The 25,459-nt window shown below is 35.9% G+C and overlaps 1 protein-coding gene across 2 annotated transcripts in view; it reads left to right on the top strand.

Moving 5' to 3' along the window:
* Window positions 1-25,459, top strand: part of SLC13A1 (solute carrier family 13 member 1) — a 93,597-nt gene that overhangs the window by 9,405 nt on the left and 58,733 nt on the right. Inside the window, exons 1-6 of one of the 2 annotated variants that reach the window (XM_008049158.2) lie at window positions 9,005-9,022; window positions 10,520-10,648; window positions 20,275-20,411; window positions 22,745-22,932; window positions 23,527-23,584; window positions 23,667-23,715. In XM_008049158.2, the coding sequence (XP_008047349.1) occupies window positions 10,613-10,648; window positions 20,275-20,411; window positions 22,745-22,932; window positions 23,527-23,584; window positions 23,667-23,715 (468 nt within the window). In that variant the 5' untranslated portion in view covers window positions 9,005-9,022; window positions 10,520-10,612. Of the gene's footprint in view, window positions 1-9,004; window positions 9,023-10,519; window positions 10,649-20,274; window positions 20,412-22,744; window positions 22,933-23,526; window positions 23,585-23,666; window positions 23,716-25,459 lie in introns of those variants that run through there. The other variant, XM_008049151.2, reaches the window with a different exon arrangement.

The following is a 25,459-nucleotide window of genomic DNA, read 5'->3' on the forward strand; positions in this document are numbered from 1 at the left end:
AGGAATACTAGGAATGTACCTAATAAATCAGAAAGAATAACAAAGTTGTATATATATATATATATTATTATTATTTTTTTTTTTTGAGTGGGAGTCTCACTCCGACCTGCTTAGCTCAGGTGATCCTTCTGCCTCAGCCTTCCAAGTAGCCAGAACTACAGGTGTGTGCTACCATGCCCTAATTTTTGATTTATTGTAGAGGCGAGATCTCTCCAAGTTGCCTGGCCTGAAAGGTATATTTTTAAGTGAAAGAATAAATTTGAAGATTGAATCAAGAATCACAGCATATGTGTAAAAGACATTTCTGAAAAAGAAGAAAGAAGAGATTTTTCAAAGGAATAACGTCTAAATTCTCTAGAAGTAAGAAAGAGAGAGAGAGAGAGAGAGAGAAAGAAAGAAAGAAAGAGAAAGAGAAAGAAAGATGAATCCTCAGATGCACTTCTAAGTACAAATAATTTAATTAAATATTAGTCCATATTCCTGCACGTCATAAATTAAACTTCAGATTAAAGGTACAAATTTTTTAAAGCCACCAAACAGAAGAAAAAAATAAAACCTCTCCAAAAGGATAACAATTAGATAAGTTTCTTATTCTCCAAATAATAAAGACATCTAACAAATATATAACAGACCCTGTGAATAAAACCTACAAAATATTATAGAATAAATTTAATGGACGCCTAAGAAAATAGAGAAACTCATAGATAAAAATACTTAGAATTATCTTACTCTACAAATTCTGTGTAATTTGAGTGAAAATCTAAACAAATTATCACAACTCAAAATTGTAATTTTAAAATTCAAAGAGAAGAAAAAAATCCTAAATCTACATAGGCAAGTTTGAGAAAAATGTAAGATAAAGGACTCACCATACAGCTTGTAAACCTTACTGAAAAGCTATCAAAATTAAAAGAGTATGATAGTTCTGCAAGAACTAATTTTTAAAAGTTGGCAGTAGGGAAGCAGGACAAAATAAAGGGTTCAGAGGCATATGTGGCTGCATATGTAAAACTTCAGCCAAAGAAATACGTGGTGGCATGTATTAGTAGACAAAAGATGGATCAATTAAGAAAGCCAGGAAACTTTGGCTATTCATTTAAAGAAAAATGTATCAGATCCCTATATAAATACATTAAAGCCCTACACTTGAAAAAAAAGTTTAAACTTTAGAAAAATGTGGAAATATATAACATAGAAAGATTTTTTTTTCATATCAGATGTTAAAAACACAAAACATAACAGGAAATATTTTAAGTCACTACATTAAAATGAAAATCTGGCCGGGCATGGTGGCTCATGCCTCTAATTCCAGCACTTTGAGAGGCAGATGGGGGGAAGATTGCCTGAGCCCACGGATTCGAGACCAGTCTAGGAAATATGGTGAGATCTTATCTCTACAACAAATCAAGAAAAGTTAGCCAGGCATGGTGGCACGTGCCTGTGGTTCCAGCTTCTTGGAAGGCTGAGGCGAAAGGATCGCCTGAGTCCAGCACGTCGAGGCCGCAGTGGCCATGAACATGCCACTGCACTCCTGCCTAGGCGAGAGAGTGAGATCCCCACTGAAAAAAAGAAAAAGAAAAAGAAAATCCTCTTGTCAACCCAAAAGACAATAAAGCTGACTTCATAGACAAGCCAAAGACTAAGAAAAATGTTTACAAATATGTAATTTATAAAGAAATAAGATTGGGGATCTAAAAATAGCTCCACGAATCCTTGAGACAAAATGAACATACAACTAACAGAAAAGTGAGAAAGGACCGCAAATAGGTAATGTGCAGAAGAGAAATAATTATGTTCAAGGATCATGGAAAATGCTTCACTGGTATCCAAGCAAATGCACATTAAATAAGAAATTTGTATACCAAGAGATTGTCAAATGAATAAATTATTCCAAAATATCAAGTTTGGTGAAATAGAACTCTCTCACATCGTTGGTGCTAATGTAAACAAGTACAACCATCTTGCATAGCAAATGAGTGCTACCTCTTAAAGTTCAGATTGCCTTCTTCTACCTAGAAATTCGTCTACTCATTTTCTCCTCTAGCCTGGAAAATCTTATTTCCATATCCATGCATGTGGAGATAGGTACTAAGAGGTTTATAACCTTATAATAGTGAAAAACTTGGGGCAAAATTCAAACAGTCATCAATAGAAAGATAAATAAGTGATAACATATTCATAAAAAGGAATACTGCATCCATTTAAAATGAAGTAGCTCTCTAAATGTATTACCATGAATACATTTGAAAAACATAAACACTGAGTGTCAAAAGCAAATTGCCAAATGATAGAGTAAACCTTATTTCATTTCAAAACCACATGCTGTTTATTAATATCTACATGTAGTGTAATCACAAAAACACGAATGGAACAGAAACAAACCAGATTCTAGACAGTGATTAACTTTGGGGGAGGGACAGAGAAGAAAATGAAGAAGTGATACATATCAGTCTTTAACTATGTGGGATGTTTTATTTACTTAAAAATATTCAAGCCAATGTGGCAAAATGTCAGCATGTGTTAAATATGATGCGGTGTACAAATGTGTTTATTATGCTATTTTGTATATGTTTTAAATATGTCATAACTTTGAAAACTTTTTTCAAAAGGTATGCTGCTAAAATATTTCTCTTTCAATATTTTTTTTAAATTGTGGGGTACAATTCAGGACTAGGTATACAAATGTTCACTGTGCAGGTACCTTTATCAATGAGGTGTGCCCCTCCCCTGCCTCCAGGCAGATATCAACTATGGTCAACTCCACCTCCCCACCCCGACCCCCTCCCACATTTTCCCGCCACTTTCAATCCTTTTCTTATAGTAATATGATAGTTGTTCAAGGTCCACTTATGAGTGAGAACATGTGATACTCAGCTCTTTGTTTCTGTGAGAGATCACTCAGTTTTATAAACTCTAATTCCATCCAGGTTGCTGCAGAGTTCATGATTTCGTTCTTCTTTATGACTGTGTAGTATTCCATTGTATATATATATGTACCACATTTTTTTTATCCAGTTCTCTTGTGATGGGCAGCACGGTTGGTTCCATGTTCTTGCTATTGTGAACAATGCTGCGATAAACATACGTGTGCAAGTACCTTTTTTATAGAGTGACCTGAGTTCTTCCGGGTGTATTCCCAGTAGGGGGACTGCGGGGTCATATGGAAGGTTGAATTTTAGAACTTTTAGGAATCGCCACACTGGTTTCCAAAGAGGTTGAACTAGTTTGCACTCCCACCAACAGTGTAGAAGTGTTCCACCACATCCTCTCCAGCTCTGTTATTTTTTGAGTTATTGATGATGGCCCTTCTGACTGGAGTTAGGTGGTATCTCAGCGTAGTTTTATTTTGCATCTCCTTGATGACTAGTGAGGCTGAACATTTTTTCATATATCTCTTGGCTGCTCGTGTGTCTTCTTTTGAGAAGTGTCTATTCATATCTTTAGCCCACTTTGTAATAGGGCTCTTTTGGGTTTTCTTTGTTTTTTTTTTTTCCCAGCATGTTTGAGTTCCTTGTAGATCCTTGATGTTAGGCCTTTGTCAGATATGGAGTTGGCAAATATTTTTTCCCAGTCTGTGAGGTGTCTCCCTGCTCTCTTGATTGCTTCTTTGGCTTTCTCAGTTTAATGAGGTCCCACTTATCTATCTTATCTCTTATGGCCTAGGCACTTTGGGTTTTGATCAGGAATTGGTTACCAGTTCCAACTTCCATAAGTGTCTCCTGCATTTTCTAAGGTTCTTACAGTTTGAGGTTTTACATTTAGGTCTGTGATTCACTTAGAGTTAATTTTTATGTATGGGGATAGGTAGGGGTCCTGTTTCAATCTTCTGTATGTAGTCAGCCAGTTTTCCCAGCACCATTTACTGAATGGGTTCTCCTCTCCCCAGCAGTGGGTAGTGGAGGCTTTGTTGAAGATGAGTTGGTTGAGAAATTGAGGTTTTGCTTCTGGAATCTCAATTCTATTCCACTGGTCTGTATGCCTGTTCTTGTACAAATACCAGGCTGTTTTGATTACTGTCACTTTATAATATAGTTTAAAGTCTGGGAATGTTAATACTTTCAATTTTTAAAATATAAGGGAACAAAAACTACCCATAATAGCTTCATTACTTTTGTAGTATGAGAGAAACTTCTTTCAACAGGAAAGGTAGAGGTTGCTATAAATGAACCAAGGAGCCACAGTGTATACACCCAGAACAGGTAATCAGAATTAAGTAACATTACACCTCATATGATCTAATGGAATTCCATCTGTTTTCTACACAACTGCCTTGGGTTGGCTGAATGTGGTTTATTTGCTGAACTGCTTCATGAAACGTTTGAAAGTGGTTGGAGGTGTAAAGATTTCTAGGCATATAACTAGTGTTTTTGTGTAAATCCTTTGGGCTCTTTTCTTCATTTTGAGGAGTAATTTAAAAAAAAAATATGTGTAAGACCACTGGTGGTCATAATTTCAAATTATTTTCTTTTTCTGTATTTTCCCTCCACATAAATAAACAAGATAAAAATAGACATTATTTTGTTGCTATCAATCAGTTTAAGAATTTATGATACTAAATACTTTGCTATCTCTAGCACAGAATTTGATTTAAATGTTTACTTGTTATGGTTGCAGAGTAAATTCCCAGAAATATATCAGATGTATCAGTTACTTTTACCAGACTAGAGGTTGAGTTGAAGGGGGGATTTGTCACACTCCTACTTGAGAGTTAGCCTTCTTAAATTGTTGTTTTACCATTATTCTCTTGTGATAGTGGTGGTGATGGAGGTTGTATGGCATGGTGATGACAATGTGTGGTGATTCTCTCTTCTTTCTTTCTTTCTTTCTTGAGCCTGTGTAAGAAGGTAGAGTAAGAGAAGTACAAGAAAGAAATTGGAAGACATCAGCAGGAGAGAAAGATGAGATAGTTTGAAATAATGGCCCACTCTATGAATTTCTAGTGCCAAAATAAAGCCATTTTATTCTCTACCTCATTTGGTTCTATAAATCAAACATTCAGGATCTTTTGTGGGTTGAAACACAGACAACTTCTGAGTTTTCTTTTCCATCAGAAGAGCCCATTCAGCAAAAATTTCTCACCCTCATATTCTTTTTTTAAAAAAATAGATGTTAATATCAGAAAGGAATAAAATGATTTGTTTTTCTGTCCTATATACTTTTCTTCTCCTCAGCAAGAATATTTGCAGTTCTTTTATTTCAAAGTCAACAAATAACCCTATGTATTTTAATATGATATTCTTAAAAGGCAATACTTGGGATTGTGCTTGGATTAACTTTCTGCTGTTGAATGCCTAAAGGCTTTGAAGGGAAATAATGCTTGCTTTCCTATCCAAAATCCCTATACTGACCAAGAAAGACCACACAATAGCAAAAAGGAATTGAAGGAAGAAGGTATTCCTGGGATGGATTCATTGATAAGATGCCTGTATAATTTATTAGCCAAAGAGGGAAACTTTTTTTTTCTTTAAAAATTTTTTTACATTAAAGTTTGGGGTACAATTCAGGGTTAGGTATACAAATGTTCATTATGCAGATACCCTTGTTGATGAGGTGTGCCCTCACCTCCCCTGGCAGTTTCCCACCACTGCCGATCCCACCCCCCCACCTCTTCCCTGGCAGTTTTCCACTACTGCCAATCTTTTTCTTATAGTATTATGATAATTCTTCAAGGTCCATTTATGAGAGAGAACATGTGTTACTCAGTTCGTTGTTTCTGTGATAAATCACTCTGAGTATTATAGACTCTAAGTCCATCCAAGTTGCTGCAAAGTTCATAATTTTGTCCTTCTTTAGGGCTGTGTAATATTCCATTGTGTATATGTACCACATTAACTTTTTTGGAATGAAGGGGGAGTAATTAGAAGGGATATTTGTACAATAGGTGTAAACCAGCACTGTCCTGAGAGTATTCGAGCAGATGAGCATCCTACCCATTAAAGGACACTCAAACAATACTAAAAAGTGTATAAAACTACAGAAGACCTCAAACTGCCAAAACAACCTTGAGCAAAAAGAAAAAAGCTGGAATATCACACTATCTGACTTCAAAATATACTATAAATCTATAGTAACTAAAACAGAATGGTATTGGCATAAAAACAGACAAACAGACCTACAGAACAGAATAGAGAACAGAAATAATCTCACACATTTACAGCCAAATGATTTTCAACAAAAATGCCAAGATCACACCAAGGGAAAAAGACAGTCTCTTTAATAAAAGATGTTAGGAAAACTGAATATCCACATGTGGAAGAATTACACTAGACCCAAACTCTCACCATATATTCAAATCATTTTAAAAGGAATTAAAGACTTAAATGTTAGACCCAAAACTATGGAATTACTGGAAGAAAACAGGGAAATAGCTCCATGATGTTGGTGTGGGCAATGATTTTTTTCATATAATCTCAAATGCACAGGCAACAAAAGCAAAAACAGGCCAATGGGATTACATTAAACTGCAAATCATTTGCAAGCTATGCATCTGATAAGACGTTAATCTGAAAAATATATAAGGAACTCAAGCAATTCAATATTAATTTAAAAAAATAACTTAATTTAAAAATGAGGAAAGAACCTGAATAAAAAGAAGATATACAAATGGTCAACAGATATATCAAAAAATGCTTAGCTATACTAATTATCTAGAAAATGCTAATTAAAACCACAATGAGATATCACCTCACACTTGTTAGAATGATTCTTCTAACTAGTGCTGGCAAGGGTGTAGAAAAAAGGGAATACTTGCAATTGTCAACAGAAATATAATTTAATGTAACCATTATGGAAAATGGTATGTAGGTTCCTTAAAATTTTTGAAATAGGCCGCGCTCGGTGGCTCAACCTGTAATCCCGTACTTTGGGAGACCGAGGTGAGTGGATTGCCTAAGCTCTGCGGGTTCGAGATCCGCCGGGCAACTTTGGCCAGACCTCGTCTCTACAATAAATGAAAAAAATTAGCTGGGTGTGGTAGCGCGCGCCTGTAGTTCCGGCTACTTGAAAGGCTGAGGCAGAAGGATCGCTGGAGCCCAGAAGGTCGAGGCCACAGTGGCCGGGAGCGGCCATTGCACTCCAGTCTGGGCGACAGAGTGAGACTTCAATTAAAAAAAAAAAATTTTTTTTTGAAATAGAACTGCCACATGATCCAGCAATCCCACTACTGAGTATGTATCCAAAAGAAATAATATAAATTTGTCAACGAGATGTCTGCACTCCCATGTGTATTGCAGCATTATTCACTACAGCCAAGATATGGAAGCAACCAAAAAAAGAGTAGATGCAAAGTGTTCTCATCACAGAAATGATAACTATGTGAGATGATATGTATGTTTTGCTAGGTTAAATCATTCTGTAATGTGTACATTCTTCAAAACATCATATTGTACATAATAAATACACAATTTCATCTGTCAGTTTTAAAAACTAAAAATAAAGAGCACTCAGAGGGGAGTAACTCTGTTTTCCTCTTTTTCTATGCCTTCTATTTCCTTCAGAAATGAGACAATTTCTACAATTTCTGGGAAGGCAGCTCTTAGGAACAATGCAAATATGGTGGTTTATTCACCTGTAAATATAATCCACTGAGACTTGTATGCAAAAATATGAAATACACATATGTAATTCAAGGAAATTCCATGGATAAGAAATAAATTTGAACTGCATATTGAAGAATGAGCATGCTTTTAAAATAAGTTATAAATCCAGAGATTCAGCTCAGGAAGAAGGATATTACCTGGAAGTAAGTTTCAAAACCCAGAGTTAAAGATGAGAGGGAAGGTCTGGCAAAGGGTGTAGTCCAGTGCTTCTCAAACTTTAACCTAGATAAGAATCACCAGATCATGCTGATGCTGCTGGTTCATGGACCACATAAAGGAGAGGGAGAAGTCCAAAGGAGCAAGCTAAGTGTCGATTCTGGGATGGTGAAGCAAGTTTTGAAGGGCAGAACAAGTAACAATTTTCCTGCCAGGATTTGATTTAAATGCTGGCAAAAGTCAAAGAGGGAACAGAATGCGTGAGGTGATGTGGTAGTACTTTATACAATTGAAAAAATACAAGTAAATCTCTAAAGGAGAGTCTGGAGAATGTTGCCATGGAATATGATCCCAATGTTACCAAATCTCTCAGTTTTTTAAGAGGAGCCAGAATTTCATATTTTATTTTTAAATATTAAATCTGCTTGTTAATAAAGCTTGACTCAAATTAAACATACACACACACACACACACACACACACACACACAACATTGTGAGTCAAATTAAATAGAATTTTCTTGCTAGACTTTGCCATCAACCTGTAACTACTTCATCCATAATCAGACAAGGTCAAAGAATTCAGAACACAGGCATAGACAGGTAGAAACAAGGACATAAGGCAATCGGGGTGCTTACTGGCATACCATCTGGCTGAATGTCATGAATTAGAGGTCAAAAAAGGTGTATGACAAGGAGCAAAGATTTGAACTCAAATCTCAAGAAGATGTGTGAAAAAGACTCTGGATATAGAGAATTGATGCTAGGAAGTATTGTAGTAAGACATTCTAATTAAAATATAGGTGGCTTTGAACACAAAATGAGGATTCTTGAATTTTTTTCAATAAACAATGAAATGTCACTGATTCTGGTTGTTTTAAGTCAGAGATGGATGGGCCACTTAAAATATGAAAGTAGTCCAGGAAATGTATTATATAATAATTTAATACTTGATATCTTGCTTGTTATTCTGTAACCAAAGTTGCCCCCATCTTATCAGACTATAACTCTCTAGCCAAAGTAGACCCACATTGACATGAATTTTCAATACTTTATGGTAAGGGTCATATGTAGTGAACAGAATTAGTTAGCACCATCTATTCTATGTATTTTTCTGACATTTTAGTAACCCTTATAGATTGATGTTCCAGATAGACGTCAGGGTAGCTAGACCCTTTATCTGACTTTCTGCAAGGGAACAACAGAAGCAAAATGAATTTTTGGAAAATGATCTGGTTTTGGAACACCCTTGCCCGTGGTGGAGAGTGAAGTAGAGGTAGAGGGCAGATTTAAGAGACACAACGATTGGGGAACAGAGAGGACCAAGAGAGTGGTTGGTTGTAACTAGAGAGCAAGATAGAAAAGAGTCCATTTTATAAACCTAGTTTCTTACAAGTATAATAGAAAACATGAAATCATAAGGAGGAACTTTTAGGTGATCCATGTGTTCTCGTTAAGATAAAATGTGCCACCTTTCTTCCACACTGGCATTTTAGATTAAGAAGTATTCACAAATTCTCTCTGGAGCATTAGGAAAATTCAGTCAGGCTCAGCTTTGTTTTGCTGTTTTGTTATTTGTCAAGACTATAGAGGCAGGCTCCTTATAAAACTGTCAACTTCAAAACACTTTTATTCTTTCTCCTTTAAAAAGATGACACAATAAATATATAACATAATTCTGGCTTAGTAAGGTTTTCTTTAAAAACCCACTGAAAGTGTAGGGATATTGAGCAAGTAAGCATCAAACCCAGAGGACTCACCCTGAGGTAGGTGAATCAGGGGACAACTGAGCTAGAAATTGTATAACCCTTACACAAAAGACCTCAGTAAGCCCAAACAGCAGTTTTTGTAAATTTTCCAAGTGCAACTCAGAATTTGCAGAGAGCAAGTGATGTGAAAGCAACACAAAGTCATACAACAGCTGCAGGTTACTGATTACTTAGTACATTCCAGGTAATTTCAGATCAAAATTGTCTATATAAGTCAAATATAACGATCAATTTCAACCACTTCTTAACAATGCCCTAAACCAGAAACCTACAGTTGTATACTAAGCAAAGCAAATGATTTCATTGAGCAGCATTCCTGTTTAGTCGCCCTGTATCTCCTTAGTAACTCGGCTATCTTTCTCAAAAAGCAAAGCAGAAGGCTCTTCACCTCTCGGTACTTGTCCCTTGGGAGCTGGATTCAGGATTATCCATGCTACACAACTTGTCATTGTCTTTTCTCTGAGACAAACCTTCTCCTAGGTTGATTTCCCTCTTTAGGAAAAGCAACCCTGTTAGGAGAAGCAACAGCGAGGTGTGCATGGGTTCCATCTAACCAAGCACCAAAAAAAAAAAAAAAAAAAAAAAACACAATTAAACAGGAGGCATCCTGCCCTAGAGGTAAGACTGTAACGTGACTATTTCTGCACTCCAGAAGTACTGGGAGTGCATTTTATAGGTCAAATGAAGATGAGTACAAACATGCATGGATGCTAATATGAACACCAAAAATTGACTATATGATGTTACCCATATTGAAGAAAATGTGAAAGAAATTTAATAAATGAGGATTTTCTTTCTGTCGGTTTTTCATTATTATTAAATTTTGGCTCATGGAACCCCTAAGAAACAACTGTTTGAAAGCAACTCAAAGATGCAGAGATCTTCAGAGCTTCTTACTTTCTGTGACAAGGCTCTATTCAGCAAGCGTGGTTGTGATTTGAATGATGATTTCTTCCGCCTCATTATTTCACCTTTTATTTCACCTTTGTCTTTTCCAGGAAGCAGAATGTGCCTACACACTCTTTGTCATTGCCATATTTTGGCTCACAGAAGCTTTACCTCTGTCGGTAACAGCTTTGCTGCCTGGTTTAATGTTCCCCATGTTTGGGATCATGCCTTCTAAGAAGGTAAGTTCTTCCAAAATGTCGTAATTAGTTTCTCTATTTTGTACTGAGATTTTGATTGAGAAAGGTTGTTTTTAAAGGGAGCAATAATCCCGATGTTAAGGCTACCACATAAGTTCTCCAAACTTCTAATTGCTATTTTCTCTGGGATCTTACAGTGTGTTCACCTTCAGAGAACACAGGATGCAACTTTTGTTTTGTTTTGTTTTGTTTTTGAGTGGGAGTCTCACTCTGTTACCCAGTGCAGTGGCATGCTCATGGTCACTCCAGTATCGACCTGAGGGACTCCAGCAATTCTTCTGCCTCAGCCTTCCAAGTAGCCAGAACTACAGGCACGAGCTACCACATGCTACCATGCCCCGCTACTTTTTTATTTATTGTAGAAACGAGGTCTCGCCAAATTGCCTGGGCTGGTCTCAAAGCTGTGGACCCAGACAATTCATTCGCTTCGGTCTCGCAGATTGCTGGGATTATAGATTGAGTTACCGAGCCTGACCAGGATGCAACTTCTTGAGTTATGTGTGTCAGTAGGAAAAATGTACATTCCCTCTTTTGTCACTGACATTCCATGCCTGGTGCTTCCCTCTTGACAAAAGGAGCAACTTGTCCACATATTGCACTAGCTTTTCCTATTCAGCAGAACTCAGTTTCACAGTTTTGGGAAAACAATTTTTTTTGAGGTGGAAGGATCGCCGGAGCCTAGCAGGTCAAGGCTGTGGTGGCCGGGAGTGGCCACTGCACTCCAGTCTGGGCAACAGAGTGAGACTCCAAATCAAAAAAAATATGTACAAAGCATTTTTTTTCTTTTTTTTTATATTTAATAGGTTTATATATTTATTTATTCATTTGGTGTATAACTTTAAAAAAATATGACATACAATTCAGGATTAGTGTACAAACGGTCATCATACAGGTAAAGTTTGGGCTTCCCTTTGGAGCCCACTTCTCCTGGTTTGAGATCAGGTCCCTTATTGATGTTATATGACCCCCCCCACCTCCTCCCCTGGCAGCTTCCAGCTACTGCCAACCCTTTCTTATAGTATTATGGTAAATGTTCAGGGTCTGCTTATAAGTGAGAAGATGTGGTACTCAGTTCTTTGTTTCTGTGATAGATCACTGGGTACTATAGACTCTAACTCCATCCAAGTTGCTGCAAAGTCCCTAATTTTGTCCTTCTTTAGGGCTGTGTAATATTCCATCGTGTATATACACCACATTTTTGTTAAGCAGCCCACTTTTGATGGTCAGCATGGTTGGTTCCATGTTTTTGCTATTGCGCATAGTGCTGCAATAAACATGCATTTTGCAGATATTTTTTCTGTAGAATGATTTGAGTTACTCTGGAACATATCACCACCTGGAAATGACAATACAGAAATTCATAGGAAACATAAATGACCATGAATAGCCAAAATAATCCTCAGGAAAAAAAATGTGGAAGTTATCCCATTTTCAGACTTTAAACTTTGCTATAAGACTACAATAATCAAAACAGCCTGGCATTGGTACAAGGGCAGCCATATAGACCAATGGAACAGGATAGAGATTCCAGAAACAAATCCTGAATTTCTCAACCAACTCTGTTCGACAAAGCCTTCACCATCAACCACTGGGGAGAGGAGAACCTAATCAGTAAACGCTGCTGGGAAAAATGGCTGACCACATGCAGAAGACTGAAACAGAACCTCTACCAATCACAATACACAAAAATAAATTCTAAATGAAAGAAAGACCTAAACATAAAACCACAAACTATAAGAATCTTAGAAAACGCAGAAGAAATCCTTATGGTATTGAAGTAGGCAACCAATTCCTGATCAAAACCTCAGATGTCCATGCCATAAGCAATAAGATAGTTAAGTGAGATTTCGTTAAACTGAAAAACTTTTGCAAAGCAAAAGAAACCATCAAGGGAGCAGGGACACAGCACACAGAATGGGAAAAAATATTTGCCAACTGTGTAACTGACTAAGGCTTAACATCCAGAATCTGCAAGGAACTCAAACATGCTGAAAGGAAAACCACAAACAGCCCCATTAAAAAGTGAGCAAAAGATATGAATAGACATTTCTCAAAAGAAAGCATAGGGGCAGCCAACAGACACATGAAAAAGTGCTCAGCCTCACTCATCATCATAGAAATGCAAATCAAAACCACATTGAGATACCACCTAACTCCAGTAAGAATGGCCACCATTAATAAAATAAACAACAAATGCTGGAGGGGTTGGAGAAAAGAGAATGTGTCTGCACTGAAGGTGAGAATGCAAACTAGTTCAAACTCTATGGAAAACAGTGTGACAATTTCTAAAAGAACCAGACATTGGCCGTCCATATGACTCAGCAATTTTTGTTTTTAATGAAGCAAAATCTTCCCTGTTTTCTTTGCCAGAAATCTGTCATTTCAAAAGATAAAGTCAAATTAACTTTCATGTATATTTCTATTTTGTTCTTGCTGAGAAGAGTTTATTCATGCTAATTAGTATTTCTTACCTTCTTGCAATCTAAGAGAACCTAGATGAAGGAAACGGTTTCAGTTTCCCGTTAAAAGCAAGGTATGTATTGAAACCAGAATGTCTGTTTCCATGCAGTCTCCAGTCACCCAGCATACAACAACTGCCTAAATCCCAGCTGAAATATTCTCAGGAAAAATGTTAAGTTCAAGATGCCAGCTGGTAAAATTTATCACCATTGGACTTTTGTCTTCTGCCCAGGTCCAACATTGCTATCTTGAGGCTTACCTGTCTTTCATGTGGGTAGAGATATTTTTTTTAAACTTACTGTGTTCTTACTGTGAAAGGAGCTGTTCCCTTTTTTATCATGTCATTCTTCCTGATTTTGGAGCCCAAGTTCATTTTCTTCTTTTGCATTTTTGATCCTCTCTGCTCTTCTTTTCTTACTACATTTCCCTCCTCCCTCCTATTAATGACTCTTTTCTTTAAAATTGCCATTGACTGGGAAGAAAGCATCATAAAGGCTGTATTTCAGTTCTACTGACTCCCAGGCTGATGATCTACTGCCCCATGTAATCTGAGATTTATACTCTATATTTCTTAAATACTCCAACATGGTATCTGGCTCTCAATAAAGGAAATGTATAAAGAAGGATTTGACAAGTTCCCAAAAATAAAGTGTCACAAACAACTGGAAAAATATTTCATGCTCAGTAATGGTGCAGGGAAAACTGGCTGACCACATGCAGAAGATTAAAGATACCTACCTATCACCATACACAAAAATCAACTTTAAATGAATCAAAGACCTAAACATAAACCTCAAACCATAAAAAGCAAGAGACACCCCTATGGAAATTAGAACTGGCAACCAATTTCTGAACAAAACCCCAGGTGCCCATGCCACAAGAAAGAAAATAGACAAGTGGGACTTCATCAAACTGAAAAGTTTCTGCAAAGCCAAAGAAACCATCAAGAGAGTGGGGAGACAGCTATAGACTGAGGAAAAAATATTTGTCAGCTGTATATTTGACAAAGGCCTAACACCTAGGATATACAAGGAACTCAAACGTGCTGAAAAGAGGGAAAAAAACAACAACAACAACCAAACAACCCCATTACAAAGTGGGCAAAAGATATGAATATACACTTCTCAAAAGAAGACATATAAGCTGCCAACAGATACATGAAAAAATGCTCAGCCTCACTAGTTACCAAAGAAATGCAAATAAAAACCACACTGAGATACCACTTAATTCCAATCAAGATGGCTGGCATCAATAACTCAAAAAACAACAGATGCTGGAGAGGATGTGGGGAAAAGGGAACACTTCTACACTTTTGGTGGGAGTGTAAACTAGTACAACATCTGTGGAGAACAGTTTGGTGATTTCTAAAATATCTAAATTTTGACCTTCCATACAAACCCACAATCACACTTCTGGGAATATACCCAGAAGAACTCAAATCACTCTATAAAAAAGATACCTGCACACACATGTTTATTGCAGCATTATTCATAGTAGTAAAAACATAGAACCAACCATGCTGCCCATTGAAAGAGGACTGGATAAAAAATTTGGTGTATATACACAATGGAATATTACACAGTCATAAAGAAGGACAAAATTGTGAACTTCTCAGCAAGTTGGATAGACTTAGAGTCTATAATACTGAGCGATCTATCACAGAAACAAAGAACTGAGTACCACATGTTCTTACTCATAAGTGGACCTTGAGCAATTATCATAATACTATAAGAAAGGGATTGGCAGTAATGGGAAACTGCCAGGAGAGGGGGGAATACCTCATCAATGAGAGTACCTGTATAATGAACATTTGTATACCTAACCCTGAGTTGTACCCCACACCTTTAAAATTAAGAATTAAAAAAGTTCAAAATATGGTATCAGATTTTAAGTCCTTATTCTATTGGCTTGGATGGTTCTGTCTTTAGAGAGTTAAGTTTAACAGTTACATGTTTGTCTCTTATGATTTAATAACAATAAAACTGATTTAATTGACTTTTAAAAGGAGGTTGGAATAGAAGTGAGATTAATTAGAATCAAGGAGAATTTCTGTAGCAAGCTACTTTGGGAGGGCGTATAGAACTTTTAGAGGGAAGCAGGAACAAAATTGTATCTAGGAAGGTCTGGCTCTATGGGCACGGCCAAGAGATTATATATATATTTGCCTCTTTGTAGTGTGTGGAGACCTGGCTATAGGCAGCAAAATTTAGATGCCAGTAGCAGTTGCATCACTCTGACTACAGGCACCTGTCCAAGTGTCCTTATCCCCAAAGGTGACAACAACCTCAGACTAATTTAACAGTAACAGAATCTCATACTTGGAAAGGAGTTCTGGGTCACCTCTCACCCGGAACAGGGACTCCCTTCACAATATGTCTTACTGATTAGATCATTCAGAAAGTGATTAAAGACTTTCTGACTTATGAGCCTTTAATATACATCCAGAAAATCCATAGCATTTTTGTTAAATTTTAGCTCTTAAGCAACTTGGTTTTATTGAGCCCAAGTCTGAAACTCAGTCACTGACTCATTAAAGTTATTTCTACCGTCTAGAATTTCACACACAAAAGAACTCATTATTTTTTGCATAACAATGTTGTTTGGATTTGAAAATTAATATCATTTTCTCCTTGTCTTTGGTCTGTATGGCCTCCACTCCTCATCCTATCCTCAAATTTGCCCCCTCCAACTCTATCTCCACCACTAACTTCTTTTCTCTTTCTCGAACTAGCTCTAGTTTGTCAAAGATACTTAAGGATTAAAATAGATAATAAATGTAAAGTCTATTACATAGGAAGCACTTGATGTTTGTTAGCTAATTTATTATTGGTACATTAATAAACACAAACATGTGGATTATTCTATAGAGTGTTGCAAGTGTTAATGAGTCTATCAACTTTTCTCTGATATTGCAGCCTAAGTTTTTTAAACTTTATGTGACTTCTTCACCTAGTAAGCTTAGCTGAAACTTGCAGCAAATGATACTCTTAGGACTTTTAGTGGAGAAAGCTGTTCTTCCATCTTGTTCTTCCATCTTGTGATCCTCTTGTAAGGCAGGACGACTTACCTTTTACTCTTATATATTTGACCAAAGCCAGAGTGTATTATGGGAAGAGCTAAAGATTAGGTCAGAAGATGTAAGCTTAAAATCTGATGTTTACCATTAAGTACTTGTATGGACCTGAACATGTCCCTTAATAACTCTTTTTATCATCAGTAAGTAGGACAAGATAATGCCACATGACCCATGGGTTGTTGTAACAATCAAACTAAATAACCTTTCTTAAACAATGATACAAACTATCAAGTATTCTTATGAGTTTTAATATTCATAGTTAAAGTTTGTTTTGAGGGTTTTATGCTTCCATTCCTTCCTACTGCAACAGCATTGAATCTCAAATGTCATTGAGTAGGATAATGTGTCATTAATGCCCTCAACTAAGTTCAGAGCACTAAACATCTTTCACTTTGGCCACCATGGTTTTGGACTTACTTTACCTATTTATTAAGCCTATTTATTAAGTCAATGCTAAATACCTATGTCTTCTTCAGACATCTAAGTGAGATCATTACTTCACTTGAAGAACATCAACAAATATTGAACTTTTCTCATATCTGTTAAATTAAACTTCAATGCTAAAGCATTTAAAGTGTGCTCAATTTGCTATTTCAAAATAAGCATCAACATTATTATCAATGACAATATATTTTATATAAATTTTGCATATATGAATGTGAAAATACACATATATGCATACTTAGATGTTACATTACATATTTTCTCAGTAATTCAATGGATATCTAAGTAACAGGACTCTGTCAGAAACTTGGGAGTGCATCAGTGAATAAAAACAGACAGAAATATTTTCTCTTTCTAGGAGAAAAGAGGCAATAAACAATATATCTCATAAATAGGTAAATTATAAAGCAAAGTGAGTAAGAAAGATAATTTTGTGTGATGGAAAAAATTCAACAAGATAATGAGGACCAGAAAGGATGGCAATTCTATTTATTTATTTATTTTTATTTTTGTGAGTTGGAATCTCACTCTGTTGCCCAGGCTGGAGTGCAGTGACACGCTCACGGCCACCACAGTCTCAACCTGCTGGACTCAGGCGATCCTTCACTTCAGCTTTCCAAGTAGCTGGAACCATAGGCGCGCGCCACCACAGGGGATGGCAATTTAAAATAAGGTTGTCAGGTTAGATCTCACTGAGATGGTGATACAAAAATATAAAGATTTATAGGCGATGTGGTTATCCATTTGACCAGCTGGGGAATGACCATCGCAGGAGAAACACCCAGGGAGTATAAAAACCTTAAGTTAGGTGTATGCTTGCAATTTAACTGGATCAGAGTAAATAAAGGGAAAAATGATAGAAGATTATGTCAGCGAAGTAATGTGTGGAGGAAATGGACAAGATAGAGCCAAAGTAGGCCATCATAAAATTCAAATTCTGAATAAAACAGGACACTGTGAAGAGCTTTGAGCACAAAAGTTGCATGATCAGCCTGACTTTGATATTAACAAAATAACTTTGATTTTATTGTTAAGAAATAAGGTAGAAAGAAAGAGATAAATAGTAAGTTATTACAATCCAGGTGAGAGACAAGGTAATTCAGACATATTACTGATAAATTTTGAAGATACTTTCCTGATAGATTGAATATGGCATATGATTGAAAGGAGAGAGCCAAAGATACCTCACAGCTTTGAACTGCCAATTGGAAAAAGTTGAGTTGCTGTCAATTGAAATGGGAAAGACCATCAGTAGAGTAGGCTTATTAGGAAAGGAGTTGATGCCCAGAGCTATACACATAAGTTTGAAATACTTATTAGACATCTAAGTGAAGATGTTGAATAGGCAGTTGAAAGCAAATGAGTCCAGAATTCATGAAAGAGAGAACTGATCTGAAGATAGGGACATGGATGTCATCAGCATATAGATGGTATTTAAAGCCCTAAGACTTGATGAGATCACTTAGGGAGGGAATGAAGATAGAAAAGCAAAGATGAGGAAGAACTGAGCTACATAAGTATATTAAGAGGTCAGTGAGAAAAGAAAGGACTAGCCAAAGTGATTGTGAAGAAAAGGTTATTGCATAGGAAGAAAACAAGAAGGGTATGGAGTCCTGGAACCCAAGTGAAGCAAAAGTTTTGTAGATGAGGCAGTGATCATTTGTATCAAATCTGCAAGTAAGTCAGTTAAATTGAAAGTTAGATATTGACCACTGGATTTAGCAAAACAACATTATAACTAACAAAGCACTTTTTGAATGTACGTATTATCTCATTTAGTTTACAAGCTTGATGTGAGGTACTATTAACTTTTACAACTATATATTGATTTGTAAAAAGATTGCTGAACTGGTAAATTATATAACTAAGAGAGAACCCAGGTGCTCTAATTGCAAAACTCCATGTTTTTTAATACAATCCTGTTTTAAACCAGAAATATAACTACCTTGATCTTGCAAATAGATTTCACATTCTGTTAGGAATTTTATTTGACATATCAATTTTGCCTTGAAGATAGTTATACTTATGAGTATTGTTTACAAACCAATAGCAACTTCTATTACCTCTTGGACAAGGAGGCTATAAACAAACAAATGTTTTTTCCACAAATATTCAGACTGATAAAAACCAAACAACAGGTAATACAATAAAAGCAGAGAATGTGAAAATTTCTTCTTAGTTTTAACAACAATTTCATTTAGCTGCAGGCCATAGTTTGCATGATCTATTCAGGGACTGGCAAACTATGGGTCAGAGAGCCAAATCTAGTTTGCTGCCTATGAATAATTTTTAAAATAAAGTTTGTAATGGAACAAAGCTATGTCCATTCATTTACATATTGTCTTTGGCTCTTTTGTGCCACAAAGACAGAGCTGAGTAATTGCAGTAGAGACCATATGGCCACCAAAGTCTAGAATATTTACCGTCTGGACCTCTACAAAGTGTACTAACTCATCATATCATATGAATGAATTTCACCAAGAACATCTTATGGTCCTGGACTTCTGGCTATGTGTGTTTAACCACTTTCTGAAAATGACTTGCTTCCATGTGTTTCTTTGGATATTTAAAAGTAATTCTGCATTTATTATCTCACTTTATTCTCATTGTGTTGGTAAAATAAACTCAGTAGCTTAGCCCATTCAGGATGCTATAACAAAACACCCTAAACTGGGTAATTTGTAAGCAACAGAAATGTATTATTCAAAGTTCTGGAGACTGGGAATTCCAAGATCAAGACACCAGCAGTGATTCAGTTTAGCCAAGCATTTCCTAAAGTAGGTTTTCTTGAATACTAGTCCCATGAAGTGTTCCACCTAAAAACCAAATAAAAATAAGGTTTTTATGATTAAATAAGCTTGAAAAATATGCAGGTGTGATATCTTACTCTTTGAAAATGACAATATACAATATTATTTAAAGATTTTTGGGAAGGCCTACAGGAAAGAAAATTCTGGTATTTCAAATTTCTATGTTTTCTAAATCTAATTGATTACACAATTCCTTTACAAAACAAACAAACATTTGTACCTAACATATTTCAGAGCATTCTTTGGGAAATACTGCTGAAAATGGTTGCTTAAAATGTCTAGACACTTTACAAATCTCTGAGTGGTGTTAACTGAAGTTGGCTTAGAGAGTTGGTCCTCATTCAAAGGTCTTAGCTTTATAATAAATATTTTAAAGTAAAACCATTCCAAATACGACAGAATAACTACAGTTATGGCATAATGGGTCATAAAGAAGATATTGGCAGGTTGGGTCTTGATTCAGGACTTTCCCAAATCTGTCTTCACCATTCCACCATAGAAGCATAAACAAATTATGCCCAATTTAAAGATAGAGAAATTATTAAGACATATAAGGTACTTGGCTGATGTTACTCAGCTATTCAATAATCCAGTACCTTGCACACTTTTTTTTCTGTATATTTTTGCTTAACACACTGTCTCTAGGTAAGACTATAGAACATATTTAAATTTGTATTCAATCACATCTACATTTTTCTCAACAAAATAGAAAGATTATGTAGTTGAAGGTTAAAGTTAAAAACAGTATAATGTTTTTCTTGCACAATGTTATTTCTCCCCACCAATGTAAATAAGCATGGGCTTAATTGCAATTTCAGGTAGCATCTGCTTATTTCAAAGATTTTCACCTTCTGCTAATTGGAGTCATCTGTTTAGCAACTTCAATAGAAAAATGGAATTTGCACAAGAGGATTGCTCTGAGAATGGTGATGATGGTCGGTGTGAACCCTGCGTGGTAAGTTCTGCATTTACTGCTTCCAATTTACATTCTGAACAGATCATTTTTTGTGAAGATCAAATAACCAAATAAGTAATGTATGTCTAGGGAATTATTTGTATCACAGTATAATTTATGACCTTTTTCCTCTACAAATATGAAAGTGATATAAAGTGTGCTTGAGTTGTGGGGAGAAAAGCTTTCCTCTCACTGCAGGTCTAATTACAGGGAGATTGGGATAAGTGCACACAACTCTCTCACCTTTTATGCACCACAGAAGTCATTGCTGAGAGAAGCCTTGAACCTCAGTAGACAAGATTGATAGACTTTAGAATAGATTTCAGCCCTATCTTGCTTATTTGGCTGATTATACATTCAGAACTTGTTCAAGAGCATCTTTTATCATCAGGGAGGATGTTAAGAACCAAAGACAAAGACCTTACTGACAAAACATAAATGTGTGCAGAAAAATTCCAAAGTGAACATTTCTCTTTTAAAATCAATTGTTGTAAAGTGAAACAATCAATTAAGGTGTTTCATTTATAGAATGTGAAGTCACTCGTTTCACAGACAAAATTAATTGGTTATTTTAGTTTTATTCCACCTGTCCTTAAGAACATGAATGTAAGCTAAAGAAAACCTCAGTGTCATAATCATTTGCATAGTGACATTTTCCTTTAAAGCCTTAAATGATTCTTTCCTTATCATCTTTTTTTGTTGAAATTAGGAATATTGTATTGACTTATGTTGCATAATTAATCAGAGGGCAGAGCTGCATCTGTGTTTCTCATTTATGGTGCAAATTTATGATACAATAAATAAATCAATGACTCTGATGAGACAAATTAAAAAGAAATTTATTTAAAAATTTAAAACATATGTGTATTTAAGACATTTCAGTCTTAAAATGAAATGGGGACCCATGCTTCTTTGGGTACTATAGAAATATATCTCTTTCCCTTGACCATCTGCTCACCGACTCCAGGGCTTGAGGTAATGCACTGCACAATGGGGTGAGTTCTGCCCTTATACAACTAAGTGGCTTTTCAATTTAAGGCATCTTATCATCCAGAAGCTTTATCTGATCCCAACCATTTTATAGGAGAAGTTCAAGTTTTCCCAATGCCTTAAGTTAAAAGTGTGCCAGTTTTCTTTTTATTAAGAATCATTTCTTGTTTAAGCACGTTTCTAAAACATTTTTTGTTTTACATATTGGAAATATTCAACTTATCTAAGTTTGAAACTTATAATGTGGAATTGTTCTTGTAGAGCCATTTCCAAAGGGTGTCATAGAATTTGATAAATGGCTTGAAATGGAAAGATGGGCTTCTGAATGATTTTCTAGGGTCTTCTACTCAAAAGACATCATGCTTCCCCTCCTCCCCCCAAGTGTGATTTTGAAAAGTTTATAGACACGGTTTAAAATCCTGTAGTCTTAGGCATGTTATTTTTAAGGGAAAAGAACTACGCTATTTATAAAAGAAGCCAATGTAAGATATCCAATTCTTGACAACAGGAAGAGATGTCAGATTCAGGATAGCATAAATAATGGAATATACAGAAAATTCCAAAGCCTCCTTTTAGTTATTTTCTCCACCCACCACATATTGAACCAGAATAGTGAACAAGTAAAAAAAGGCTTTATAAATATTAATCTCTCTCCTTGTCCTTGTGCCTCCTTGACACACATATGAACAGATATAATGACTAAAAGATGAAAGAAAAAAAATAAGGACCCTAAATTCAAAAGTTGATTGCATTTCATCTTACTAGCATTTGAAGGTAAGTGGTCACCTGCAAAGAATATTCAAATGTTGGTGTAATATTACAAGATGTTATGCTGTATAACAACTTGCAGAATGGTTGTAAGCATAATCATTTCTCTGCTTTTGAAGAGAAGATTTTTATAGTTCCCTGGGAGACAAATCTATTAGGAACTCCCACTTTTACATGTGTCACTTTGATTTCTTCCTGGCCATAACTGCATACAAAGTTTATCATCTGGGTAGAACCTTAACCTTCTATACTTTGAAAAACATAAATGCCCAACTGAAAACAACATTTTTTACAGTTAAATTATACAGAGCTCCAGCTCCAACCTAATAAGGGGGAGGAGGAGGGGAGCTAGGGTTCAGAAACTACCTATGGGTCACAATGTTCAGTATCTGGGGAATGGATCACCTGAGACCCAATCCCCACCACTCTCAAGCTAAAATTAAAAAAAAAAATTTAAACCAAGTAAATAAACAAGAGAGTCAGATAATGTAAAAAATACTTTAAAAAACCAAAAACTATACAGAGCTATTTAAGCCAGAGAGCACTACTCCACAGCAAGGGCTCTCTTGTTTCAGGCTGACTTTGGGGTTCATGAGCAGTACTGCCTTCTTATCCATGTGGCTCAGCAATACTTCAACTACGGCCATGGTGATGCCCATCGCAGAGGCTGTGGCACAGCAGATCATCAGTGCAGAAGCAGAGATCGAAGCCACTCAGATGACTTACTTCAACGGAGCTACCAACCATGGACTAGAAATTGATGGTATTGCATGCTAATATATACAGAGTGGGAGCTAGTCCTTTGGGCAATAGACATAAACTCAAGAATTCTGGGTTATATTTTAAATTAACTGTCCATACATGCATGATGTGAATTTAACTGTCCTCTGTCTATAGTTCCCAAAATTTGTACAAAGTAGTTATATTATACAGATATTTTACCTTAAATTTATTGTTGGATTCATATTTTCTGGCAAAAAAAGAAGAATGTCTTCTCTATCCTACAGCAAGACTGATGGAACTTCTCTCAGGTCTTTATATCAGACTTCCAGTTTACTCTTTTTTCTGCTGAAATGACTTTTCTGCATGATACTGGGAATCTTTAATACCTACATTCTATTTGAATACAACATCAAATGCCATTGTGGTTATTTCTTGCTCTGTTGAACTGTTCTGATGCAATAAAAAAATATTTGGGGAATATTTGTGTTTATAAAATACTTTGTTAAGATGAATATTATGTTAGTATAAGGTGAATTTTTCATTTTCAATTTCTAATAATGCTTCCATCTAATACACATATAAACCCAGTGATAACCCCTTATTTAAATTATTGTTTTTTATTTATTTTTTGCAGAATGTGTTAGTGGACATGAAACAAATGAGAGGAAAGAGAAAATAAATCCAGTTCCACGGTAAAGAATATTGACGTTTTGATTAGGAATTTTCCTAATTACATTTTAATAAAACTATAAACTGGACCAATTTATTTTTCAGATACAGTAATGGTACAGGGAAGATTTCAAGCAAGATGGAGGTGGAAAAGGTACATCATGTCTGATTCTTTCTAAGTAATTTTACATGAAAGTATATTATAGCTGTAGTTAGATACACATGCATTTTAAAAACCTGTCACTAGCTAGCTTCTTTCTTTATAAATCATTTTGCTTGTATAAGTCAAAGCATGTTGTAATGGTTTGATAAGCCTTTATAAATAAACTGAAGTCAACATCATATGGGAACCATTTTAGGCTCTGAAAACTAGCATCATTATTTTCTTCTTTTACCAGAATCAGGATAATGGCAGTTAGCCAATGTAGTTTAAATATAATTCTAGTCTCAGAATATTATTTCATTCTTATTAAAATCTTGCTGGCCTGATTTTTGTTAGAAGTATCATCACCTCTTCCAGATTATGAACTTAGAGCAACTTCTATTCATGTAATTACAAGCCCAGTTATCTTCAGTGCTTCCATTGCCACTAAATATATATATATTATATATTTGTATTTATATTATACATACACAACAAATTTAGTCACTAATAAAAATAAATAAATAAATAAAAATTCAATGTGGTATTTGTGAGTTGCTTATGTCAAATACAGATCGAGGAGTTGTAGCCATTCTGGATATGAAAGGAAGGAAGGTGACCATTGTAAACTATCCCATAGAATTCATTTCTTCGGAATAAGTCAATATGAAAGTACTATACTAGGTTACACTGGGAGCAATATATCTCAAGACCTAAAATATAATCCTACATAGAAGTAGTCCTCCAGTAAACTAAGGCATTCAGAATAGAGAGTGAGGCATATGTTTCTTTGGCTATAATGCACTTACATGTAGCTCAAGAGGAAAGAGAAAACCCTTGTGTTAATTAAAGAAATCTTCTAGGAAAGAGAAATTTCTATATACAGAAAAAATGCATACAAAAGTAAGTTTTAAGCCATTAGCTACAGTATACATTAATGGTTTGTAAAGAGGGGAATTGCGTGTATATTTAGATGAAAAATTATCTTTAGAGATAGAAGCAATTTTTCTTTTTTTGAGTTGGAGTCTCACTGTGTCGCCCAGACTGGAATGCAGTGGCCGTTCCCGGCCACCGCAGCCTCGACCTACTGGGCTCCGGCGATCCTTCCGCCTCAGCTTTCCAAGTAGCCGGAATTACAGGCATGCGCTACCACACCCGGCTGATTTTTTGATTTATTGTAGAGATGAGGTCTTGCTGCCCAGGTGGGTCTTGAACCCGCGGGCTCAGGCAATCCACTGACCTCAGCCTCCCAAAGGCGCGGGATAAGGCTGAGCCACCGAGCCCGGCTAGAAGTAATTTTTTTAAACATAGAAAATAAATAGTATGCCAGGTATGTTATAGAATATATTAGAAGTGGGCTCTAAAAATTGTTGGGAAAATTGGCATACCTAAATAGAAAGAATACACATGCACTCAGTAGCTTTATTATGGTCATCTTTACAAACCTAGTTTTCTGGCATAACATCTGAAGTTTGAGTCAAGTCCCTTCAAACTGATTTTATGTCCAATAATAGGCAAGTCTATTGATGAAAATACTTATCCCTTAATGTAAGCAGCTGAGTCTAGTAGAGAAGATGGACTTAGAAAATAAATGTGACATAAATATCACAACAAAGGCATGCAGAGGCCAAGCCTTCCAGAAGCAGGAGTGATTCGTTCAATCTGGATAGACTGTGGAGAAGAAGAATGACGTAAAGACATCTGAGTCTGGAAAGACATGTGCAGGCAGAGGAGTGCAAACTCCATGAGTGCAGGG

This window comes from Carlito syrichta, unplaced genomic scaffold (assembly GCF_000164805.1).
Source record: "Carlito syrichta isolate Samal-C Ts95f unplaced genomic scaffold, Tarsius_syrichta-2.0.1 Scaffold50926, whole genome shotgun sequence".
Taxonomy (NCBI): domain Eukaryota; kingdom Metazoa; phylum Chordata; class Mammalia; order Primates; family Tarsiidae; genus Carlito; species Carlito syrichta.